Consider the following 20,619-nt stretch of genomic DNA (forward strand, 5'->3'; position numbering starts at 1 on the left):
AAAGTAGTACATTTTCACCTGTTCAAGGAGTACTTATGTCGGTACAGATTTACTTCTTTTTTTATATTTTGGTCACTATATTTCTTTTAAGATCCAGAAGCAAAAAATGAGCAAGTTAGAACCTCTTCTTTTAGTGAAATGAGGACGACCAGAAAAATCAACAGACCTACCAGCCCTAACTCATGACCCCTATCCTAACTCATGACCCCCATCTCCCAACTCATGACCCCCATCTCCCAACTCCTGACCCCCCAGTTCCAACTCCTGACCCCCCAGTTCCAACTCCTGACCCCCCAGTTCCAACTCCTGACCCCCCAGTCCCAACTCCTGACCCCCCAGTCCCGAACTCATGACCCCCAGTCCCGAACTCATGACCCCATCCTCCAACTCATGACCCCCATCCTCCAACTCATGACCCCCATCCTCCAACTCATGACCCCCATCCCCCAACTCATGACCCCCATCCCCCAACTCATGACCCCATCCCCCAACTCATGACCCATCCCCCAACTCATGACCCCATCCCCCAACTCATGACCCCCAGTCTCAACTCATGACCCCCATCTCCCAACTCATGACCCCCATCTCCCAACTCATGACCCCCATCTCCCAACTCATGACCCCATCTCCCAACTCATGACCCCCAGTTCCAACTCATGACCCCCAGTTCCAACTCATGACCCCCCAGTCCCAACTCATGACCCCCATCTCATGATCCCCAGTCTCAACTCATGACCTCTAGTTCCAACTACCAGGTCAAGAATGCATTTACTTGGGGTGGGGGGGGGGGGGTGATATGCCTCTGATTAAGCAGTGCATCCAAGCAAGGGCTTTTGGTTAGAGTGTGGCCTTTTCATGGGCAAAAGGTGGTATCATCATCCTTTGCAGGCAAGAAGGTGAAATCAGAAAGCAGTCGTGACTGCAGCGACATCTAGTGGAGAAAATATTAAACTACCAAGGACTGAGTTCTAAAGTCTGTGTAGCTTCTGTGAATTTAGATAGAACAAGGAAACGTAAAGATGAAACCGCAACATGACACTTTGCGGTCAAGGGTTGGTACATCCAGAGGCTGAGCTCACACAGCACTGGCAATGGCCACCCAAAGGGGCAAGAATGGCGGTAGCAGGTAATATTCAGTTTTAATACATATTGAATGATTAACAACTGTTGTGCTCATCTTAAAATTAGACAACAGCGCCACCATGTTGCAAACTGTCATCAGAGCCATGCTGAGAATCAAGTGCCAGTGCCGAGCACTGGAAACCACTGGTTCAAATTTAGCACTGCTGTGGGGAAGCACACATAAGAAACTAAAGCAGATTCATGCCCCCCATGGGCATCAGAACAGACACACCGTTGTATTTAGTGACACCCGTTGGCCAGATATGGATGTGTCCAAAATGTGAACACCAGTTCTCCCGCACTGCTAGTGGTAGACCTCTTAGGATGGTTTTAGAATGATCATGCTAGGAGCCTGGAGTTGAAGAGGGGCAGGCCTAAGAAAACATTACCAAAAAACCAAAGAAAGCCACCTTCCATGGTAGCTACTGCTTTTTGGTGCTGAGGCTTATCGGTTCGAGTTACGCAAAGGACATGGAGACGGGCATCATTGTTCATCTAAGAAAGGCCGCCCTTCAGACAGAGATGCCTTGAACGACCTTGCTGCATGTCTCAAGGTCCAGCTACCCAGAGACAAATAGTGTGTAGCAACAGATTCTCAAAGTGCATGAGTGACGATGGGCCGGCGGCGAATATTTATCATAGAGACGCAAGAACGGCCAGAGAGGGCAGATCTCTGAAAGGCCCGAGACTGTCTGCAAACCTGCAGCAGGCAGAAAAAAAGGGTCCCTCCGAGAAAATGAAAAACATCTTGAATGTCAGCAGCACATTTGTCACATGTTGTATCCCTCCACAGACTGAGTGCTCTCTCCTCTTCCCTCCTTGTGGTGTTACTTTCTTTGATTCAGAAAGTAGCCCTTGCGTCCCATTTCAGGGCCTGGGGCCTTTTGCTAGGCATTCCTCCTATTTTCATGAAAATATTTTTGGCGTAGCACAAGCCCACATTGGTTAAACATTCCACTGCTGCAAAAGAAAAAGGGCAAATCCATTTGTAGGACTGTTGCTTCTTTTGACTCATGACATGGCACTAACAGGATTTGGACTAACAGAAAAAACTTGGCGAGATCTGACTTCACTCAATTTTTCTGTTTGCTCCAAAAAAAGTGGAGTAAACCTTTTTTCCCCAGCCTTTAAAATGTGGAATATATCACTATTCTACACAAACTCATTGGGCCCCACTCACAAAGGTATTTTCAGTTCTAAATGTAAAATATGTCATTCAAACCTGCCAGGAATTCACCACTGGGTTTCTGGCAGGCGGAAATGCATTTAGTGCTGCAGACGTCTCTGCCACGAGCGAAGAGACATGCACTGTATTTAGCCCACTCGAGGGGTAGGAATTGGGCATTCTAGGTCTAGTAATGCAAGTCTGTGGCCATTTGTAAACCACGATCCCACCTTGATCATGGTCGGAGAATTACTCCAGACAAAGAGCTGGAGTAACTCTACTTCTGGGGAAGGAAAGTGAATGGATCACATCCCGATTTGCAACGGGAATGTGGGAAGAACTTTCTCCACAAGGAATAATAGTTTTCAAAGGAAAATAAAATGAAGAGTAGGTTCCATTCCCCCATGCAGAGTTCCACAGAATTTAGGAATTTCGCACAAGCGAGTATGTCTGTGAAGATGTCACATGACATTCCCAGTAGTAAGCCTAGAGCCCTGCACCCGATGGAGACTTCCATACATACGACTGACATGTTAGCGAGTAGGCAGAAAAGTAAATAAAATACGTGCAGGCAGAGATGTAAATCTGGGTCCATATTTATAATGTTTTTCCCCTAAATAAAGCTCATTTTGTTTCAATCTTTTTATTACAAGAGTAGCAGAAAAAAGTGCAAAATCAATTTGTTCAGTTAAAAAGAAAATGTATGTCAGAAGAAGTCTTTGATAAAATGTCAGTGACTCATTTAAAATGATTTCTAAGCAGTGTCGCTTATGATTTCACAGTCCATTTCTTTAAGTTTGGCCCTGTTCAAAAATCTTTCTGTAATATGGAGCGGGCCAAAATCAGTTTGCTCCATTCACGCTGTTCACACAGCAAAACTGGTGCAAATGAATGCGCGCTGTTTTTTGTGCAAAGTTTTTATCCTATGTCCCTAGAAAGTGGCCTACTTTGCAAACGGGGCCGAAATCTACCTTTGGTAGCTTGTTTTCCCAAGCATAGTTGAGGTGGACTGACAGTGTGGGCTGGGTGTCTTCTGTGTATGTAGCTTTGCATATGGGCGTCTCCTGTGGTTAATGGCACAGGGAACAATAAAAAAACAATGGAATGGAATGTACCCTGCAGTAATTGCCAGTGAGTGTTATTAATTCAAGGATTGCGTTCATCACTTTTTTGTTTTCCACAGAAAGTTAGTGATATATTGAAGCGCCCACATGTGTGAACTTTTAGGAGCTTTTACCTAATTTAAGAAATCTAAAAACTAAAATTGTGATCGCCTGCTGTAAGAAGATATCAAAGTTTTAATTTAGTTTAATTGCTTGGTTTGTTAAAAGTTTGCCTTTATTTTATTTTAATTTTTTTGCCTTCCTTTTAGGGGTCTCCTCCTGGAACCCCTAAGGTCTTAAGACACAAATGAGAGGGAGTCTATAAAAATCAAAATGTTCAGACTCCTGGACAATCGTTCTGCGCCACTTTCTTGTTCTCAGTTTCTCTTTTTCCTCAGTCATTCAGAACGGATTCATTTATGAGCATGAAAAAACAAACTAGGCAAATATCGTGGAAAAAAAGTTTAAAGGTACCATTTTTCCACTAAAAATCATTTAAAATAAGGTTCACGTTTGTTCTACAAATTCAATCTACACAATTGCTAGCCAAGCGGTGCTTTACGGTTCTTCCAATCACAGCCACCTGGGTATAACCGCATTGCCCAGTTTTAAAATGATGCCTATGCTCTCTGATGTCATCAAACAGACTGCATCACGGGAGCACGCCAACATGTCCGCCTCCTTTATTAAAACATATGGCCACAGACCCATTTGTTTGCAGAGACACAGAACCTCATGTAGCCAGAGGCTTACACACAGCACGAGCACCTACAAACCACTGTTAAAATAAAGATGATAAAGAATGGGTTATGACTGGAATAAGAGGAGCTGACCTTTAATTCCAAAAGCTTGTAAACAAAATTAGATTCAGCGCAAAAAAGGAAACCGTGTGTATATTAATAATAAAATAGAAAATAACAGGTGTAGAAGCACTCAAGGCTGAATTACGTGAAGAATTTGTGCAGAAATGTAGTTTTAAAAAGGACTGCAAAAATCCCACTTGGGCCAAAGGGCTCTTTTCTACTCTGAAGTATTTAAAGGGACAGTGTGTGCAGTTTTTTATTGCCGCCGCGATATCGCCGCCCTCGGCAGGGCCCAGGCTGGCCGAGTACAGTGAAGCCAGCATCCGACCTAGGAATTTGACCCAGCGGGCCCTGCGACATCACAATAGCGCCGCGCGCCGCACAAGCGCTAATGACACTTTTCTCGCACAATTTAATTTAAAGCTGCGACGTGAGCAATCCGTTCGTTTGGGGGGGGGGGCACCTACTGTAGATGAAAGGACCGGCGGATAAACCCCCTTTAATCCACGCCTCCGTTCGCGCGCGAACAAAAGGGCTGCAATATCATTAGCGGCATCAAAGGCGGCGCAGCTCTTTCCTGGCTGCGGGATGCACTTGGAGGGCTGCTCGTTCCACTTGGAATCACAAACGTGCCTTTTTGAAACCTCTCAGATTTAGAGAAGCGCCGCAGACTTGTCTTTTTTTTAAACAAGGAATATAGATTTTGTTTGTGCCGAGAAAAGGCCCCCATGACTCGGCGTAGGCGCTCAGAATGCCACGGATGGGCCACGCTGCCCTTTCTGGTGTCCTTGCCTGAGGTGCAGCAGCATCTTAAAATTATTGATTAGGGGCACGTGTCGAGGCTGGCTGTATTATTAAGCTATGGCCTCTCCCCACCTGAACCTCATTCCCCCCATACGCCCACGCTGATGGTATCATCCATCATGGCTGCCGTTACATTACAGCTTGCCGTCCTCAGGGATGGTACTGATGAAGCAGAGATGACCGCGCCAGGGTGGCCTGGGACAAACACGCTGAGCTTTCACTTTCAGAATGTGGGGGAGCATCAGCAAAGGTGTACTTTCCCTCTAGTGCAACCGCGCAGGCGCATTCGTCAGCGATGGAGATGTAAGGCAGAGCTTCAAGCCTCCTGTGTTTGTTGGGTCTTTTCTGTGATTGGCCCATGTTTAACATGACCGGCCCCTGTGTGTGAGACAGTGGTCCCTGTCTGCGTGAGAGATGTTGGTTCCCCTCTGCATGAGAGATGTTGGTTCCCGCCTGCGTGAGAGATGTTGGTTCCCGCCTGCGTGAGAGATGGTGGTTCCCGTCTGCGTGAGAGATGGTGGTTCCCGTCTGCGTGAGAGATGTTGGTTCCCGTCTGCGTGAGATGCTGGTTCCCGTCTGCGTGAGATGCTGGTTCCCGTCTGCGTGAGATGCTGGTTCCCGTCTGCGTGAGAGATGCTGGTTCCCGTCTGGTTCCCGTCTGCGTGAGAGATGTTGGTTCCCGTCTGCGTGAGAGATGTTGGTTCCCGTCTGCGTGAGAGATGTTGGTTCCCGTCTGCGTGAGAGATGTTGGTTCGCGTCTGCGTGAGAGATGTTGGTTCGCGTCTGCGTGAGAGATATTGGTTCGCGACTGCGTGAAAGATGTTGGTTCGCGTCTGCGTGAGATGCTGGTTCCCGTCTGCGTGAGATGTTGGTTCCTGTCTGCGTGAGATGTTGGTTCCCGTCTGCGTGAGATGTTGGTTCCCGTCTGCGTGAGATGTTGGTTCCCATCTGCGTGAGATGTTGGATCCCGTCTGCGTGAGATGTTGGATCCCGTCTGCGTGAGATGTTGGATCCCGTCTGCGTGAGATGTTGGTTGCCGTCTGCGTGAGAGATGTTGGTTCCCGTCTGCGTGAGAGATGTTGGTTCCCGTCTGCGTGAGAGATGTTGGTTCCCGTCTGCGTGAGAGATGTTGGTTCCCGTCTGCGTGAGAGATGTTGGTTCCCGTCTGCGTGAGAGATGTTGGTTCCCGTCTGCGTGAGAGATGTTGGTTCCCGTCTGCGTGAGAGATGTTGGTTCCCGTCTGCGTGAGAGATGTTGGTTCCCGTCTGCGTGAGAGATGGTGGTTTCCATCTGCGTGAGATGGTGGTTTCCGTCTGCGTGAGATGTTGGTTCCCGTCTGCGTGAGAGATGTTAGTTCCCGTCTGCGTGAGAGATGTTGGTTCCCGTCTGCGTGAGAGATGTTGGTTCCCGTCTGCGTGAGAGATGTTGGTTCCCGTCTGCGTGAGAGATGTTGGTTCCCGTCTGTGTGAGAGATGTTGGTTCCCGTCTGTGTGAGAGATGTTGGTTCCCGTCTGTGTGAGAGATAGTGTTTTCCGCCTGTATGAGAGATGGTGTTTTCTGCCTGTATGAGATGTGGTTCCTGTCTGTGAAAGATGGTCGTTCCCATTTGCGTGAGATGTAGGTTTCCGTCTGCGTGAGATGTAGGTTTCCGTCTGCGTGAGATGTAGGTTTCCGTCTGCGTGAGATGTAGGTTTCCGTCTGCGTGAGAGATGGTGGTTTCCATCTGCGTGAGATGGTGATTCCTGTCTGTGTGACATGGTGGTTCCTGCCTGGGTGAAACGGTGGTTCTCGTCCATGTGCGATATTGGTGGTCTTTGGTGTGGTTTATTGTGGGTTAAGGATTGTTGTGAGGTTGCCATTTACCTTTCGATAGGTCAACACATCTGAAGGATCACAGATGAGTGGCTTTTGTTCGCCGTGGGGTTTACCAAAGGATGGTGTAGTAGGATGTTGGGGTATTTGTGGTCATGTACCCACGCCCAGGCTATCTCTTTCTACTGGGCTCGTTTTCCAACTTGTATATACAGCATGGTGTTTAGCTTTGCGTTGATTTGTAAATTACATTATTCCATGGGTTCATCACAGGTCTGAGGTTCTCTTCTAAGACGTGAGATTTGAAACAAGCACAATTTTGGTCCTTAGACTGTGGACTCTCTCCGGTTTGTCTTAGTTCTTCTGGAGATGTGGCCTCTAGAATCGACTCTCTGCCCCAGATGGCGTTCTTAGTCTCCGCCTAAGTTGAGGTCTGTAGGACTGGTGAAATGCTGACCAAGGCCTCCATGTTAGGTGTTTAGGAATGACAGGATGCGCCATGTGAGGTCTCCAGAGCTGGGAACAATGCTCTCGGGCAGGCCTCCAGACCTGGACACACTATAGGTGGGGTAAATCCGTCAACAGCTAGAAAAGCATGAAAACAAAATGGCCGCCAGAGCAGCGGCCAGTATTATTGTTTTTTAAGAAAAACAACAGGCTGCATATGAAGGCATTGTATGGCCTTGGGTATACCTGTCCACTCTTACTCTGTTTCTAAGCATATTAGTAAAAAGGTTTTATATAGCACTGAAACCCCAAGTGTGTAAGAGGTACAACTATAAACGGAAAGGAACTTATTTTATGTGGGAGCATGAAATGTGGAGTTTTCCCCCTGAGATACAAAGCATTCTGGTTGTCCACAGATCTTCGCACAAGAATCATTTACCACCGGAATGTGATTCTCATATCCACATCTGTTGGCATTTCAGAATATCATTGATAAAAACATCACCCAATATTAAACTTGTGTCATAAACCGGCCCATTGGGTGTAGAATTCAAGGTAGGCCCAATGGGGTGATATTTTTGTAAGAGATTTGGGACAAACTGTTTTTGTCAGAGGATATTTAGTCCATGGATTTCTGGTACCACACTCAACACCCTTTAGAAGAGAATCGCCCCAAGATTTCAGTCATCCGAAGAATCATTGTGATATGTCGCGTCACTTTGGACATGGTGTTTGCCCTTCCCTGAAGACGGTTAGTTGAGGTCATCGCTGTGTGATGAGGGAGTCTAGTTTTAGGAGTATTTTGTAGCTGGCGCACACCAGTGTTTCCAAATTGTAACCCTTGCGGGTAAAACAGTTCCAAAACCAATGAGTGTGAGTTTAGTGTGTGAAGAGTGCGTGTGTGTCTTGGCGGCAGTGTGTGGTATTTTGGGAGCCAGGCCGGGTAGAATGTGGGGAGCTAGGGGCATTCCACTCCATGCGACTGACTCTTCCGCAGCCCTCTAGGCTTTGTCTGGAAACTGCCCCTTCTCCTACAATGGTTGGACTACTAAAAATCAACCCTCTCACCCAACCCCCCGCATATTGTGCTGCAAGAATATCGAGGCCAGAGTATTGCACAGCAAAATAGCAAAAGATAGGTGCATATGGGGGAGTACAGCTGTACCATTCCGGGTTTCACATCTACGTACCTTGAAGATATATATATATATATATCGCGGTGACACATATATGTGGAGTTGGGTATAGAAAATCTAGACTTGCCTGTCGACATTTTGGAGTCGATGTTTTGTCCGGAATATTCTGGGCCATCGATGTTCTGGTTTCAGTATTCAATGTGCACCCCCGTTATGTTTCCCAAGGCTTTTCCAATCTTCCATTTGGTGCCGTCCTCCTGCGCGCTTCGTCTTCTGGCCGCCATTACTAAGAGGGTAAAAGCCTATTTCATGATGAGGGAGGGTCCATTTGTTGAGGGAGGGGGCATTTATCACCATGCCAAGAGGGCATCGTCTGACAGACCAGGATGGATGGCTCTGGAAGGCAGGCAAATGGCCGAAGAGGCCCTGGCACAGAAGCAAAATGACCTGCTGCGGATCCCACCTCGCCCGCTCATTTTTCTTGCGCCTGCCGAGCACTATTAGCGGTTTCGAGGCAGCGAAGGGGTCATCGCTAATGTGGTGGGCTCCAAAGAGGAGGGGTTGAGAAAAAGCAAAAAAAAATACCCTGTGCTAATTACACAGCTTTCCAGGAAGAGCATGCATGCCCAGCCAAAAAAGTGTCAACACCTAGCAATCAGAAAAATTTATTTTTATTGTATGCGTAACCCATATTAACTCAACATCATCTCTCTTTGTTGCCTTTTCCAGAATATTTCAAAAGCTTGTATTTGCTGCATCAAAACAAATCTAGTTAACCCCTCCGCCTGGGCTGCTTCGTCGTTTACGCGGCCCCGGTTGTCGCAGCCCCTTATTTTGATGACAAATGGGTCCGCTCCTGGCGATGCGTATGATTAGTTAAAATTATATGCTGTAGCAATGTCGTTCCACTTCCCTTGATTAGATCTGTTGATCTCTTTGCTGTTGGCAGACACACAATAGTACATGTGTGTTTGTGTTCCTTTCATCTCATTGTAGGTGGCATGGCGTCAGACATTGGCCTTATTACCTGGTGTACTTCAGACCTACTCTCTCACTTCTCATGTAGATGATTCGTTCATCTCGGTGGGTTTCTTAACTTGTAGACGCAGTCACAAAACTTCTTTTGTGTATTTGAAAATGTAAAGATACCTTGAAAAGACATCTGATAAAACGTCATGCAGGGCTGTGACTTATCACATTTGTGATAGAAGCACAGCAGTATTGACATTTTGTCATGTTGTTTCCCTTTTTATAGTGCTTAATAGTACTATTATGACTTCGTGGCACATTCTCAATCCAGCCTGGACAGTGTGGGAATGCCATCAATCGTGTGTGATGGTGGGGTATATGGTAGGGTATAAGGGCTTGTTAAGCGCTTAGCTTAGAGTGGCTTTGTGTAGATCAACATGCAAGTAAAATCAGTGGACTTTGGAAGGTCCTTGAAGGCCTATGAGTATGGATGGGTGCGACAAACGCCTTTTTATGCTCTCTTTTGTAAAGACCTCACCGGGGGGTTGTAACCGTGCATGATATAGCTGCACGTGTGTGTGTGACATAAAGAGAGCCCGGAAGAGGGAATACAAAGTTTGACCTGGTAGTTGAGTGTGAAGGTGGTGTTGAGTTTGTATCATGCTTACGCGTCATACACCCCACACATCTGCTGCGGGTAGTTATGGAACACTAGTTACACCCCCTCACACCAGGGCTTATGGGTCTTTTAATCACTGTGAGAGTCAAGGCCATGCGGAGTGCCTTTCGGCAGGGGGAAGTCAAGAGTCCATGGGCAGGCGGGTCAGCTGGGGGCTCTGTTACTGAATCCTAGACGGTGGATTTGTCAGTGGCGGTCCCAGACTGTCACCTGAGGCTTCCGCAACTACACACCGTGCCAGATGAACCGGCCCATCTTCCCTGATCAGCATCACTGGCCATTTCCAGGGTCACCTGCAACCATAAAGCGTCTCTTGATGAAGAAGCCCATTGAAAGATAACTTCCTTGCCCACTCTATGTTGCTTGTAATTACAAAGCAAGCATTCTGCCATCAGTGTGCACTCGCCGCGCCCGCAGTTCGTTACCTTCCAGCTCCGGCTTTGAGGATTCTATCACAGACATTCTGATTGGGTTTCTGAGCTCTAGCATCGCTTGTGTATTTGTTATTCTGTTATTGGTGTGTATGTGTTAACTGTTGATCAGTAAATGAGTTATGAAGTCTGGTGGCTGTAGACAGTGGTGTTGACAAAATGCTAAGGTACAAAGTCGGCACGCTGATTCCGGCTTCTAAGCTCACCATCTGATAGTTGCATTATGCGAACATGTTTCACTGTTGAAATTCTATTGAAAACATATTGTGTCTAGGGGTAAGTGTGTATCCGTATTGTAGCACCTGATATTATTTGCTCAAGAGACAACATGTTTCAGAATACACAAACCAAATAAACGAACTGAAAGATTACAGGGTATGGATACCCTGGTTGCAAGTAAAAACAACTTACAGGTGTGATTATCATTCTAATATGTGCATTACATTTGGATGGAGAAAGTCACAATGGGTGCATTGGCATCGAAAAGTCCGTCTTGATGGATGACATGTTTCAGCTGATTCTGGACTTCTTCAGGGCTAAGGCCAATGCTCCTCACTGCGAGCTTTCTGCTCGATGACGAAGAAATGATGTGTAGGGTGGAGCACATTGCCCAGGAGCCTCGGAAGTCTCAGAGGCATATGTTGGGCACATTAAACTCCCATGTATTTAGGATTTTTTAAAGCCAAGGGCTCCAAGGTGAGGCAGAACCTGGACTCAAAACTTTGAGGCAACGGAATAGGAGAGTTTGTGACATTTTGTGAGAAGACTGACTATACATATGGATTTCTCTGGAAAATTAAATGATTTATAAACAATCCTGCGCTGCAGCAGATCCATTATTGACTCATAAGTGTGCGCTGTCATCCTTAGAGGAATGATCAAAATATTTATTTGACTTCATGTCAAATGACTAGTCTCGTCTGTATAAATGCGCAGGCACATGTCTAAAGGCTGCTATGTCAGCCAGACTTCCAGAAGGGTTTTTATTCTCCATTTTTGCTAGTATGCATTGAAACCGCGCCCTCCATAGCAGTACTAAATGTATCTGTCTCGCATTTCAAGGAGCTATAAATAGTATGTGTTAAACAAATTAAATATGCCACCGCTGATTCTTCTGTTGGATGCTTCAGGTTGTGCCGACCATGGATGCGAAGTTTGGTTGCATGTGAAAATTTGCATGTGATATTTTCAAAGACTCCCCCTTCCCACCCCCTGAAGTGGCATACAGAACAGTACGGTTTATGAGCACAAGAACTTGTGAATTAAGAATGGGCAATGGTGTGGATTGCACAATTTAGTGCATGACCATGCCTTGAAATAATGGAATGGAATTTCTGCTGTTTCTGGTCAGTTATGTGAATGGGTTCAATCCCAGCTTTCTGTCCTCTCGATAAGCATCTATTGCCTGGAAGCTGCAGACCTGATAGATCTCACTGTGCCACTGTGTGTCCCACTACATGGGATCCCTTCGCAGTCACCCGGTGAGGAGCCTATATCACATGGTGGAATGGAAACCAAGCTGGAAGCCTTTGCAGAAAGCGGATTTCCAGCTCGCCCTTTGAGCCTTTGAACAGCCGATGTCCATTAAGGGGTGTGAAAACAACTCGGGATATCAGACCCGGCAAGGTTATTTTTAGGAGGAGGAGGGGGTCTGGTGGGGAGTAAGGGGCAAAAGTATCTCTCAGGTACGTGTCGAGCTGAGACCCCGCCCCCTGCAGGGCCTCACCCATTCCTTAGACTTTGATTTTTATTATTAATTAGCAGATCGAATCTATTCAGATCAGCAGAAGGGACGGCGCTGCATCCGTTCAACACTTCTGCAAGCGCACGGAATACGCTAGCCCTGCGCGTGCACAGGGCGGACTGTATTTGTGGAGTATTTTCCATAGTAACCGTCCCGCAGAATAAGCCACTCAGTTTTACAGAATTCCATTGTATTGTGAGGAATAGTTTTGGGTAATCCTGCTGAGCTCTACATACCTCCGATGTGTTCCACAAGCTTCCATGCAAACATCGGTGGACATGAGAACAACTGGCTCTTTGCTTCGCTGTGCGGGCAACGGTCCACCGTCCAGGACCACACAACTTGAGGGAAGCAAAATGAACTGTAACAAACATGACTGGGTGCACTTCAAAGAAATGGGCGTAAAACCCAGAGGTTGAGCTGGCACCCCCAAAGGCCACCTCCGTGTTAAAAACCATTCCTCAATGTGTTTGGTAGTGTCTACTATCCGTGCTGGCAGTTTTGTGGCACTCGCCCAATTGTGGACATGAAATGAGACGTGGGGACACATTTTTCTCCTGCCCAGGTTCACACTGCATATCATTGTGAAGTTGGATCTCAGATGGACTCTGCTGTTTACAAATCCTGTAAGACTCCGATCTTCCCTGTCCTATACGGCTGCCATTTAATAAACAAGGTAAACAAAAAGTTGATAGGTGGAATATTCAAGTTAAATTCGGCCACTAGTAATTACTCGGGCTGAATCCAAGCCCATCGTTTTTTTACCGACAATGCTACCTCAGACAGGAACCAGCCATATGCAAATAAGCCTTGGTCCTACTCCAATATGAAAAGTCCAGCCCAAAGAGGCCGGCCAGATCGTGAATATGAGCAACCCGACATCAGTTTTGTCTCTCTTAGGTCATGCCAGCCGTGTGTAGCTTTAGTCCTGAGGCACAGTGACCACAGGACCCACGTCTGGGCATGCCTGTCACACGTAGGCAAACAAAAAAGTGATGGGTGAAATATTTGAATTAATCTCAGCCAGTTCAGCCTGGACTCTTCCTATGGGGGCAGGACCCAGACTAATTTCCATATGGAGGGCTCTGTCTATAATGGCATAGTGGGCCAAAAAAGATGGACTGGACTATAGCCCTAAGCAATTATCAGTGGGTGAGATTAATCCAAGCATTCCATCCATCACTTTCCTGTTTTTGTCATTTTCTAAACTGGCTCAATGTTATATTGTATAGGTTTGCCACTTCTAACAAAAGGTACAGTATAGAACCAAGTTCTTAAAGTTAAATCACGCCTTCCTCATTTAGCATCCAAAACGTAGTCGTATCTAAAAAATGTACTCTATAGAAACATGTATTGTAAATCGATCGGCTGGAGCGAACAGGAATGTAGATTTTTGTCTATATCTCTTTTTCTTTGGGGTTTTAATGTAAGCTGCACATGTCTCTCTTGGGGGCCAGGGCTGCATTCTTCTGTCATCCAAGGCTCTTTCTACGGAAAGGCCTGGATGCGCCGCCCGCACCGTCGCACAAACAGCAGATGAGGTTCAATATTGATAACTGTGGAGCAATGCACTTAAGTGGCATTAGCAGTCCAGAAGCCTTTGTAGCTAATGGGACAACAATATGGGACGGTACCCCGGAGGATGCGGCTGGCGTGATAATGGGTGGGAAGATGATGATGCTGGTGCAGCGTCAGGCCAGCGCTGGCACGGGGCCACCTGCGTGATGGGATGTACAGCGAGCGGTGTCTGGCGTGTCGTAATAAGGTGGCCTTTCCAATCAAGGACTTCCTGGCCACTGGATGCTTCAGAACACGCTTCTTGTCTGGGTCATGGTCTATGTGGCAGCCAGGAGGGTTGCTAGGAGGCGGGCCCTGCTGGGAGGCGGCTAGTGCAGACGCAGGCCAGTCAACAGCATGTTAATTGTGTCGCCACGTGTACTGTGATCAGAACATTAAACAATCCCACTTGAGCCTAAATGACATGTTGGAGACTCCGCCATCGCAAAAGTGGAACACCTTCCTTTATTTGTTTGTTTGTAGAGTTTCATAAAGCGCAAACTTGACCCGAAGGTATCAGAGCACTTTACATAGTTGGGAGCATACTAGTTGCACAAGTTACATATGTGTAGATACAATTACATAGGATAGTAGCGAATACAAAACAGCATACAAAGAAGTATGTTGTTACCAGTGAAAGATTTTACATATGACTTTTGAAATGGAAGTGGTTGCGTAGGAGAAACACAGATCCACGTAACGGTGTGTATGACATGCATGGCCATCAATGAAGGGCCGCTCGGGGTACCATGCGGTGCTCCTCACTTGCGCTTTGGGACCCCTGGCACTGCCCTTGCTGCCCCCCTTTGTCCCTGGATCTTGAAGGCAGCAGCAAGAACTGAAAATCACTGGGGTTTTCTGAGACCATAATGCATTCGTAACCGCTCTTTAGTTTCCCCCCGCAACCTTTCCGAAGTAAAATAGAGAGTGTTGTGGGACAAGAGCACTAGCATGTGAGGTAATAAGAGGTCAGAGGGTGTGTGATGTCATTTCGTCTACCCGTGGTAGCATGGTGATTGATTGTCCATTGATACATATTTTGATTTATGACAAGCGTTCCTTGCAGTGCCAGCTGATGCCCCTGGTCGCCACCCTGTTTTTTTCCCCTTGTCTCCCATAAGTATCCCTGACCCCTTGAGGTCATGCCCACCCACCATTGGCTGAAACTTACTTTGAACACTGGCCTCGTCTTCATGCTTGGTTTGCCCTTGATATACCTCTTTTCCTTCTTTCAGCACCCGTACCCTTCAGAGGAACAGAAGAAACAGTTAGCTCAAGACACGGGACTCACAATACTACAAGTAAACAACTGGTAAGGGGCAGAGGCCGCAATTTTATTACCCTCAAAGCGGAAATGTAATAGTTTCTTGTGTGTGTCTTATGCTTCTGCATAGTTGTTTAGCATGTTACAGAACCCAACCACAGAAAGGAGGATAACTTATCGCACACAATGTATTCTTAGGTCATAGGTCAGGACATACCCCACTCGTTGCATGGTCCGTAAACCCACAACATGCACCGTGCACATAAGGAGTGAAAGGATGCACAGAGGCAACCATGTTGTTCTAGTGCATGACGCTGAGCTGGTCTGGTGGCCAGACACACCACAAGACCCATGTGCAGGGAGCTTGGACACGGCCAAAGAGATCCAAAATGGCGTCCAGGACAACGAAACCCAGCTGTCACTACCTGATTCATCAGTGATTCTGTTTTGCAGAAGTGCAATGCACCATTAATGCACAGGCTACTGTTTTAGTTCACAATAGAGTGATGCGGTGATGTTCAAATACCCAGCATGCACCTGAGGGGGGGCCTGTTGACTGTCACAGACTTCCTTTCGGAGGAGCTCCTGCTCTTGGTCTGAGAGGGTCTGCTCACAGCTGAGTTGTGATTTGATGAGCGTAGGTGCCAAGGGTACGTCACTTACAGTGGTCAGAGCGAGGGAGTTGAGCAGAAGTTAAGTTATGACGGGACACCCTCTCCCATCATCCCTGCCCACTGGACATAGAAGTTTGAAAAATTTTCTGAGATAACCCGTCCTTCGTCACCTTTCACTTTGTGGGGTGCGAGTAGAACAATGCGAAGGCAAACACAGTTTATCTTGTGCCAGACAAATGTGCAGCGGAGAGGTCTCGCATCTGCAGCTGGGGGTCTCTCAAAAGCAACTTTTTGTCCCAAGCAAAATTCAAAATGGCGGCATTGTGTACTCTTATTGTGTTGAGGGCTTGGTCAGTGGTTGTTTTGTGGAAGTTCCTGCACATGCTTGCTCTCTTCCCAGTGATACATTGATTAATTTAATTTAAATACATAGCGTGGAGATCGTTTTTTGATAGGACCAGCCGTGGCATGCTCCAATTCGTCCTCGTAACTCCTTCGTTAGCCAGTGGCAGGATACGCATCAACTGTGTTTTTTTAGACACAATCTAGCAGGCTCATAATGTCCTAGCTCTTTCCTTTCTTATTACAGATATAATGCATTCAAAGCATGTCATTTTCAACACCCACATGATCGAAGAACATTATTATTACAATAAAAGGCAATGCACTCCTTCAGACTTTTAGGAACGATTTCTGAGGAAGGAACAGAGGCCACTGGGGAGAGTTACAAGAGGACTCGAGAAGAGAGATTTGTTTCATGCTTCGTTTCTGACGTCACAGAACCCCTCATGCCTTCTCTGCAACTTCATAAAGCCTTATTATGTACCTCTGACGTCACAGAACCCCTCATGCCAGCTCAGTAACTTCATAAAGCCTTATTATGTACCTCTGACGTCACAGAACCCCTCATGCCATCTCAGTGACTTCATAAAGCCTTATTATGCACCTCTGACGTCACAGAACCCCTCATGCCATCTCAGTGACTTCATAAAGCCTTATTATGTACCTCTGACGTCACAGAACCCCTCATGCCAGCTCAGTAACTTCATAAAGCCTTATTATGTACCTCTGACGTCACAGAACCCCTCATGCCATCTCAGTGACTTCATAAAGCCTTATTATGTACCTCTGACGTCACAGAGACCCTACTGCCACATCTATAACTTCTTAAAGCCTTATGTACTTCTGACGTCACAGAGACCCTCTTGCCACCTCAGTAGCTTCTTTAAGTGCACCCGTGGGGTACAATGGTCCAAATCTTAGTTCTGAAAACTACATTTTGATTGATTTTAAAGAGTTGGATTTGCACAAAAAGCGAAGCATAAAAACGTGAATAAGTGAGGTTACACTAGTGCCCTGTGCGGACACATTGCACTGCTGAGAAGTGCATTTTTAAAACGGATCATCCATTCCAACCTATTTATTTATGATTGTGCATTGGGTTACAATTTATGTTTTTTTTGTATTTTGAAAGTATTGAAATTATCAGCGCTAGCACATCTGTAACCGCTGGGGTTGGACGATAGCCGTGAGCTGTGTTTACTATACAGTGCGGAAGTAGTGGCGGCTGGGCAGAGCCGCTGGTAAGTGGAACGTGTTGTAGTGTTTGAGATGGTAGGGCTGACGCTGCCACCAGTGAGCACAAGGCTCGACCCTGGGTTTTGTGTGGCACTTTGCTGGGCGTCAGATCACTGCAGCAGCATTGCGGCCCATTGTCCACAGCTTAGCGCAGATCTAAGGCGAGGGGGAGGGGGGCAGCGACAGACCCTGGCCCCCGGATTAAATGAAATGATCAGTGGAGAAGAAATGATACAGGAATTACTTATCAAAATACTGGCCCGGGTTTTATCTGCGGCTTAATTTTGCTCTGTACATTCCCTGGTGATGTTCGGATGAATCGAAGTGACAGGTTCCTTTCAAAATTCCAGGAAAGTCTCGGCGCGGATTTCAGGCCTAACACAGACTTAATTACATGGAAGTCCATTTTATCATTTTAATTCCTTGTAGCGAGGGGTTGTATTTACAAATGGGAAGCCGCCGCCTTTTATTCGCAGCTGGCTGTAATATATTTATCAAAGCAGGTTCATTTACAAAGTGCGCCTATCTGCGGTGCTCAGGCAGCCCCACATTAACAAAAGCCGGGCGCCTTATCGGGCTCGCCGCCTCGCCACAAGCCCCGGGGTCAATTGATTTGGTGTTTCTGAGATTCATTTTTTTCTCATTTTTTCCGGGATCACAATGAGAGACAAGCTTGGAGAATTAGCCAGTTTGTCTGCCTTATCTGTCAGGCAATTTTTTCCCCTTTTCCGGGGAAGTCAAGCTACTTAAATTGGCCAGAGGAACTGCCGTTATCTGCCTGTAATGCGGCCCAGAGTGCGGGCCGCATTTCAATTACAGCGGTAAGCAAGGCTTAGCGGCGGCCGCTCGCATGCCTCGCGCTGCGCGGGAAGTGATGGCCGACCCACAGAAGCAGAAAATTGAGTTGCCTTGCTTCTGTCAGAGTGATTAATGCAGAAATAAACCGGTAACCTGGAGAGAAAGACAGAAGAGAGGGGATGCGCCGAATGGAGGCTCGGATCCTGCTCTGAAGATGGGAGAGGCCCTTGCAGTCTGCACCCTCCCCTGTGATCCTCAGCATAATATGGAGCATGGAGGGGGCGGTGTCTGACACTGAGCACTGTACTGAACACGGTGCACGCAGAGAGGCCCTTGAACCCGGCACCCTCCCCTGTGATCCTCAGCATCTTATGAAGAGGGCGATGTCTGACACTGAGCACTGTACTGAACACGGTGCATGCAGAGAGGCCCTTGCACCCGGCACCCTCCCCTGTGATCCTGAGCATATTATGGAGCATGGAGGAGGCGGTGTCTGACACTGAGCACTGTACTGAACACGGTGCATGCAGAGAGGCCCTTGCACCCGGCACCCTCCCCTGTGATCCTGAGCATCTTATGAAGGGGGCGGTGTCTGAAACTGAGCACTGTACTGAACACGGTGCACGCAGAGAGGCCCTTGCACCCGGCACCCGGCACCCTCCCCTGTGATCCTGAGCATCTCATGGAGCATGGAGGGGGCCGGTGTCTGACACTGAGCACAGTACTGAACACGGTGCATGCAGAGGCCCTTGCACCCGGCACCCTCCCCTGTGATCCTGCGCATCTCATGGAGCATGGAGGGGGCGGAGTCTGACACTGAGCACTGTACTGAACACGGTGCACGCAGAGAGGCCCTTGAACCCGGCACCCTCCCCTGTGATCCTCAGCATCTTATGAAGAGGGCGATGTCTGACACTGAGCACTGTACTGAACACGGTGCATGCAGAGAGGCCCTTGCACCCGGCACCCTCCCCTGTGATCCTGAGCATCTCATGAAGAGGGCGATGTCTGACACTGAGCACTGTACTGAACACGGTGCATGCAGAGAGGCCCTTGCACCCAGCACCCTCCCCTGTGATCCTGAGCATATTATGGAGCATGGAGGGGGGCGGTGTCTGACACTGAGCAAGGTACTGAACACGGTGCATGCAGAGAGGCCCTTGCACCCGGCACCCTCCCCTGTGATCCTGAGCATCTCATGAAGAGGGCGATGTCTGACACTGAGCACTGTACTGAACACGGTGCATGCAGAGAGGCCCTTGCACCCGGCACCCTCCCCTGTGATCCTGAGCATATTATGGAGCATGGAGGGGGGCGGTGTCTGACACTGAGCAAGGTACTGAACACGGTGCATGCAGAGAGGCCCTTGCACCCGGCACCCTCCCCTGTGATCCTGAGCATCTCATGAAGAGGGCGATGTCTGACACTGAGCACTGTACTGAACACGGTGCATGCAGAGAGGCCCTTGCACCCGGCACCCTCCCCAGTGATCCTCAGCACCTCATGGAGCATTGAGGGGCTGGTGTCTGACACTGAGCACTGTACTGAACACGGTGCATGCAGAGGCCCTTGCACCCAGCACCCTCCCCTGTGATCCTCAACATCTTATCAAGCATGGAGGGAGCGGTGTCTGACACTGAGCACTGCACTGAACACGGTGCATGCAGAGGCCCTTGCACCCGGCACCCTCCCCTGTGATCCTGCGCATCTCATGGAGCATGGAGGGGGCCTGTGTCTGACACTGAGCACTGTACTGAACACGGTGCATGCAGAGAGGCCCTTGCACCCGGCACCCTCCCCTGTGATCCTGCGCATCTTATGGAGCATGGAGGGGGCAGAGTCTGACACTGAGCACTGGACTGAACACGGTGCATGCAGAGAGGCCCTTGCACCCGGCACCCTCCACAGTGATCCTCAGCACCTCATGGAGCATGGAGGGGCCGGTGTCTGACACTGAGCACTGTACTGAACATGGTGCATGCAGAGAGGCCCTTGCACCCGGCACCCTCCACTGTGATCCTCAGCATCTCATGGAGCATGGAGGGGGGCGGTGTCTGACACTGAGCACTGTACTGAACATGGTGCATGCAGAGAGGCCCTTGCACCCGGCACCCTCCCCTGTGATCCTCAGCATCTCATGGAGCATGGAGGGGGGCGGTGTCTGACACTGAGCACTGTACTGAACACGGTGCATGCAGAGAGGCCCTTGCACCCGGCACCCACCCCTGTGATCCTTAGAGCAAAGCTCTGCACTTTATGGAGCATGGTGTACAGAGCCGGATTAAACTCTGTGGAGGCCCCTAGGCAGTCGCAGTTTCGGGGCCTCCATGCAAATATCTCCCAATATCCCATGCACCGGATTTGTTTACAAACTGACAGCTGCCAGAAGATGAGCTTTTAGGAGACAAACTGTTATGTGAATCTGATGTCTCTGGTGTATGTACTATAAGTTGTATTTTGATCCGTTGTCGCAGGCCCTTTAAAGCAGTGGGGCCCATTGGCTGGTTCCTTCTTTGCTTATCTGGTTGTCCAGAACTGATGGAGGGGGCCAGTGTGTGAGCACTTGGACATTGCACTGAACATGGTGCAGTCC

The 20,619-nt window shown here is 48.1% G+C and overlaps 1 protein-coding gene across 14 annotated transcripts in view; it reads left to right on the top strand.

Moving 5' to 3' along the window:
• Positions 1 to 20,619, top strand: part of MEIS2 (Meis homeobox 2) — a 304,133-nt gene that overhangs the window by 196,564 nt on the left and 86,950 nt on the right. For all 14 annotated transcript variants that reach the window (XM_085627334.1, XM_085627333.1, XM_085627336.1 and 11 more), the window contains one exon: positions 15,008 to 15,084. In XM_085627334.1, coding sequence (XP_085483460.1) covers positions 15,008 to 15,084 — 77 coding nt within the window. The remainder of the gene's footprint in view (positions 1 to 15,007; positions 15,085 to 20,619) is intronic.

Source organism: Triturus cristatus, chromosome 9 (genome assembly GCF_964204655.1).
Source record: "Triturus cristatus chromosome 9, aTriCri1.1, whole genome shotgun sequence".
Taxonomy (NCBI): domain Eukaryota; kingdom Metazoa; phylum Chordata; class Amphibia; order Caudata; family Salamandridae; genus Triturus; species Triturus cristatus.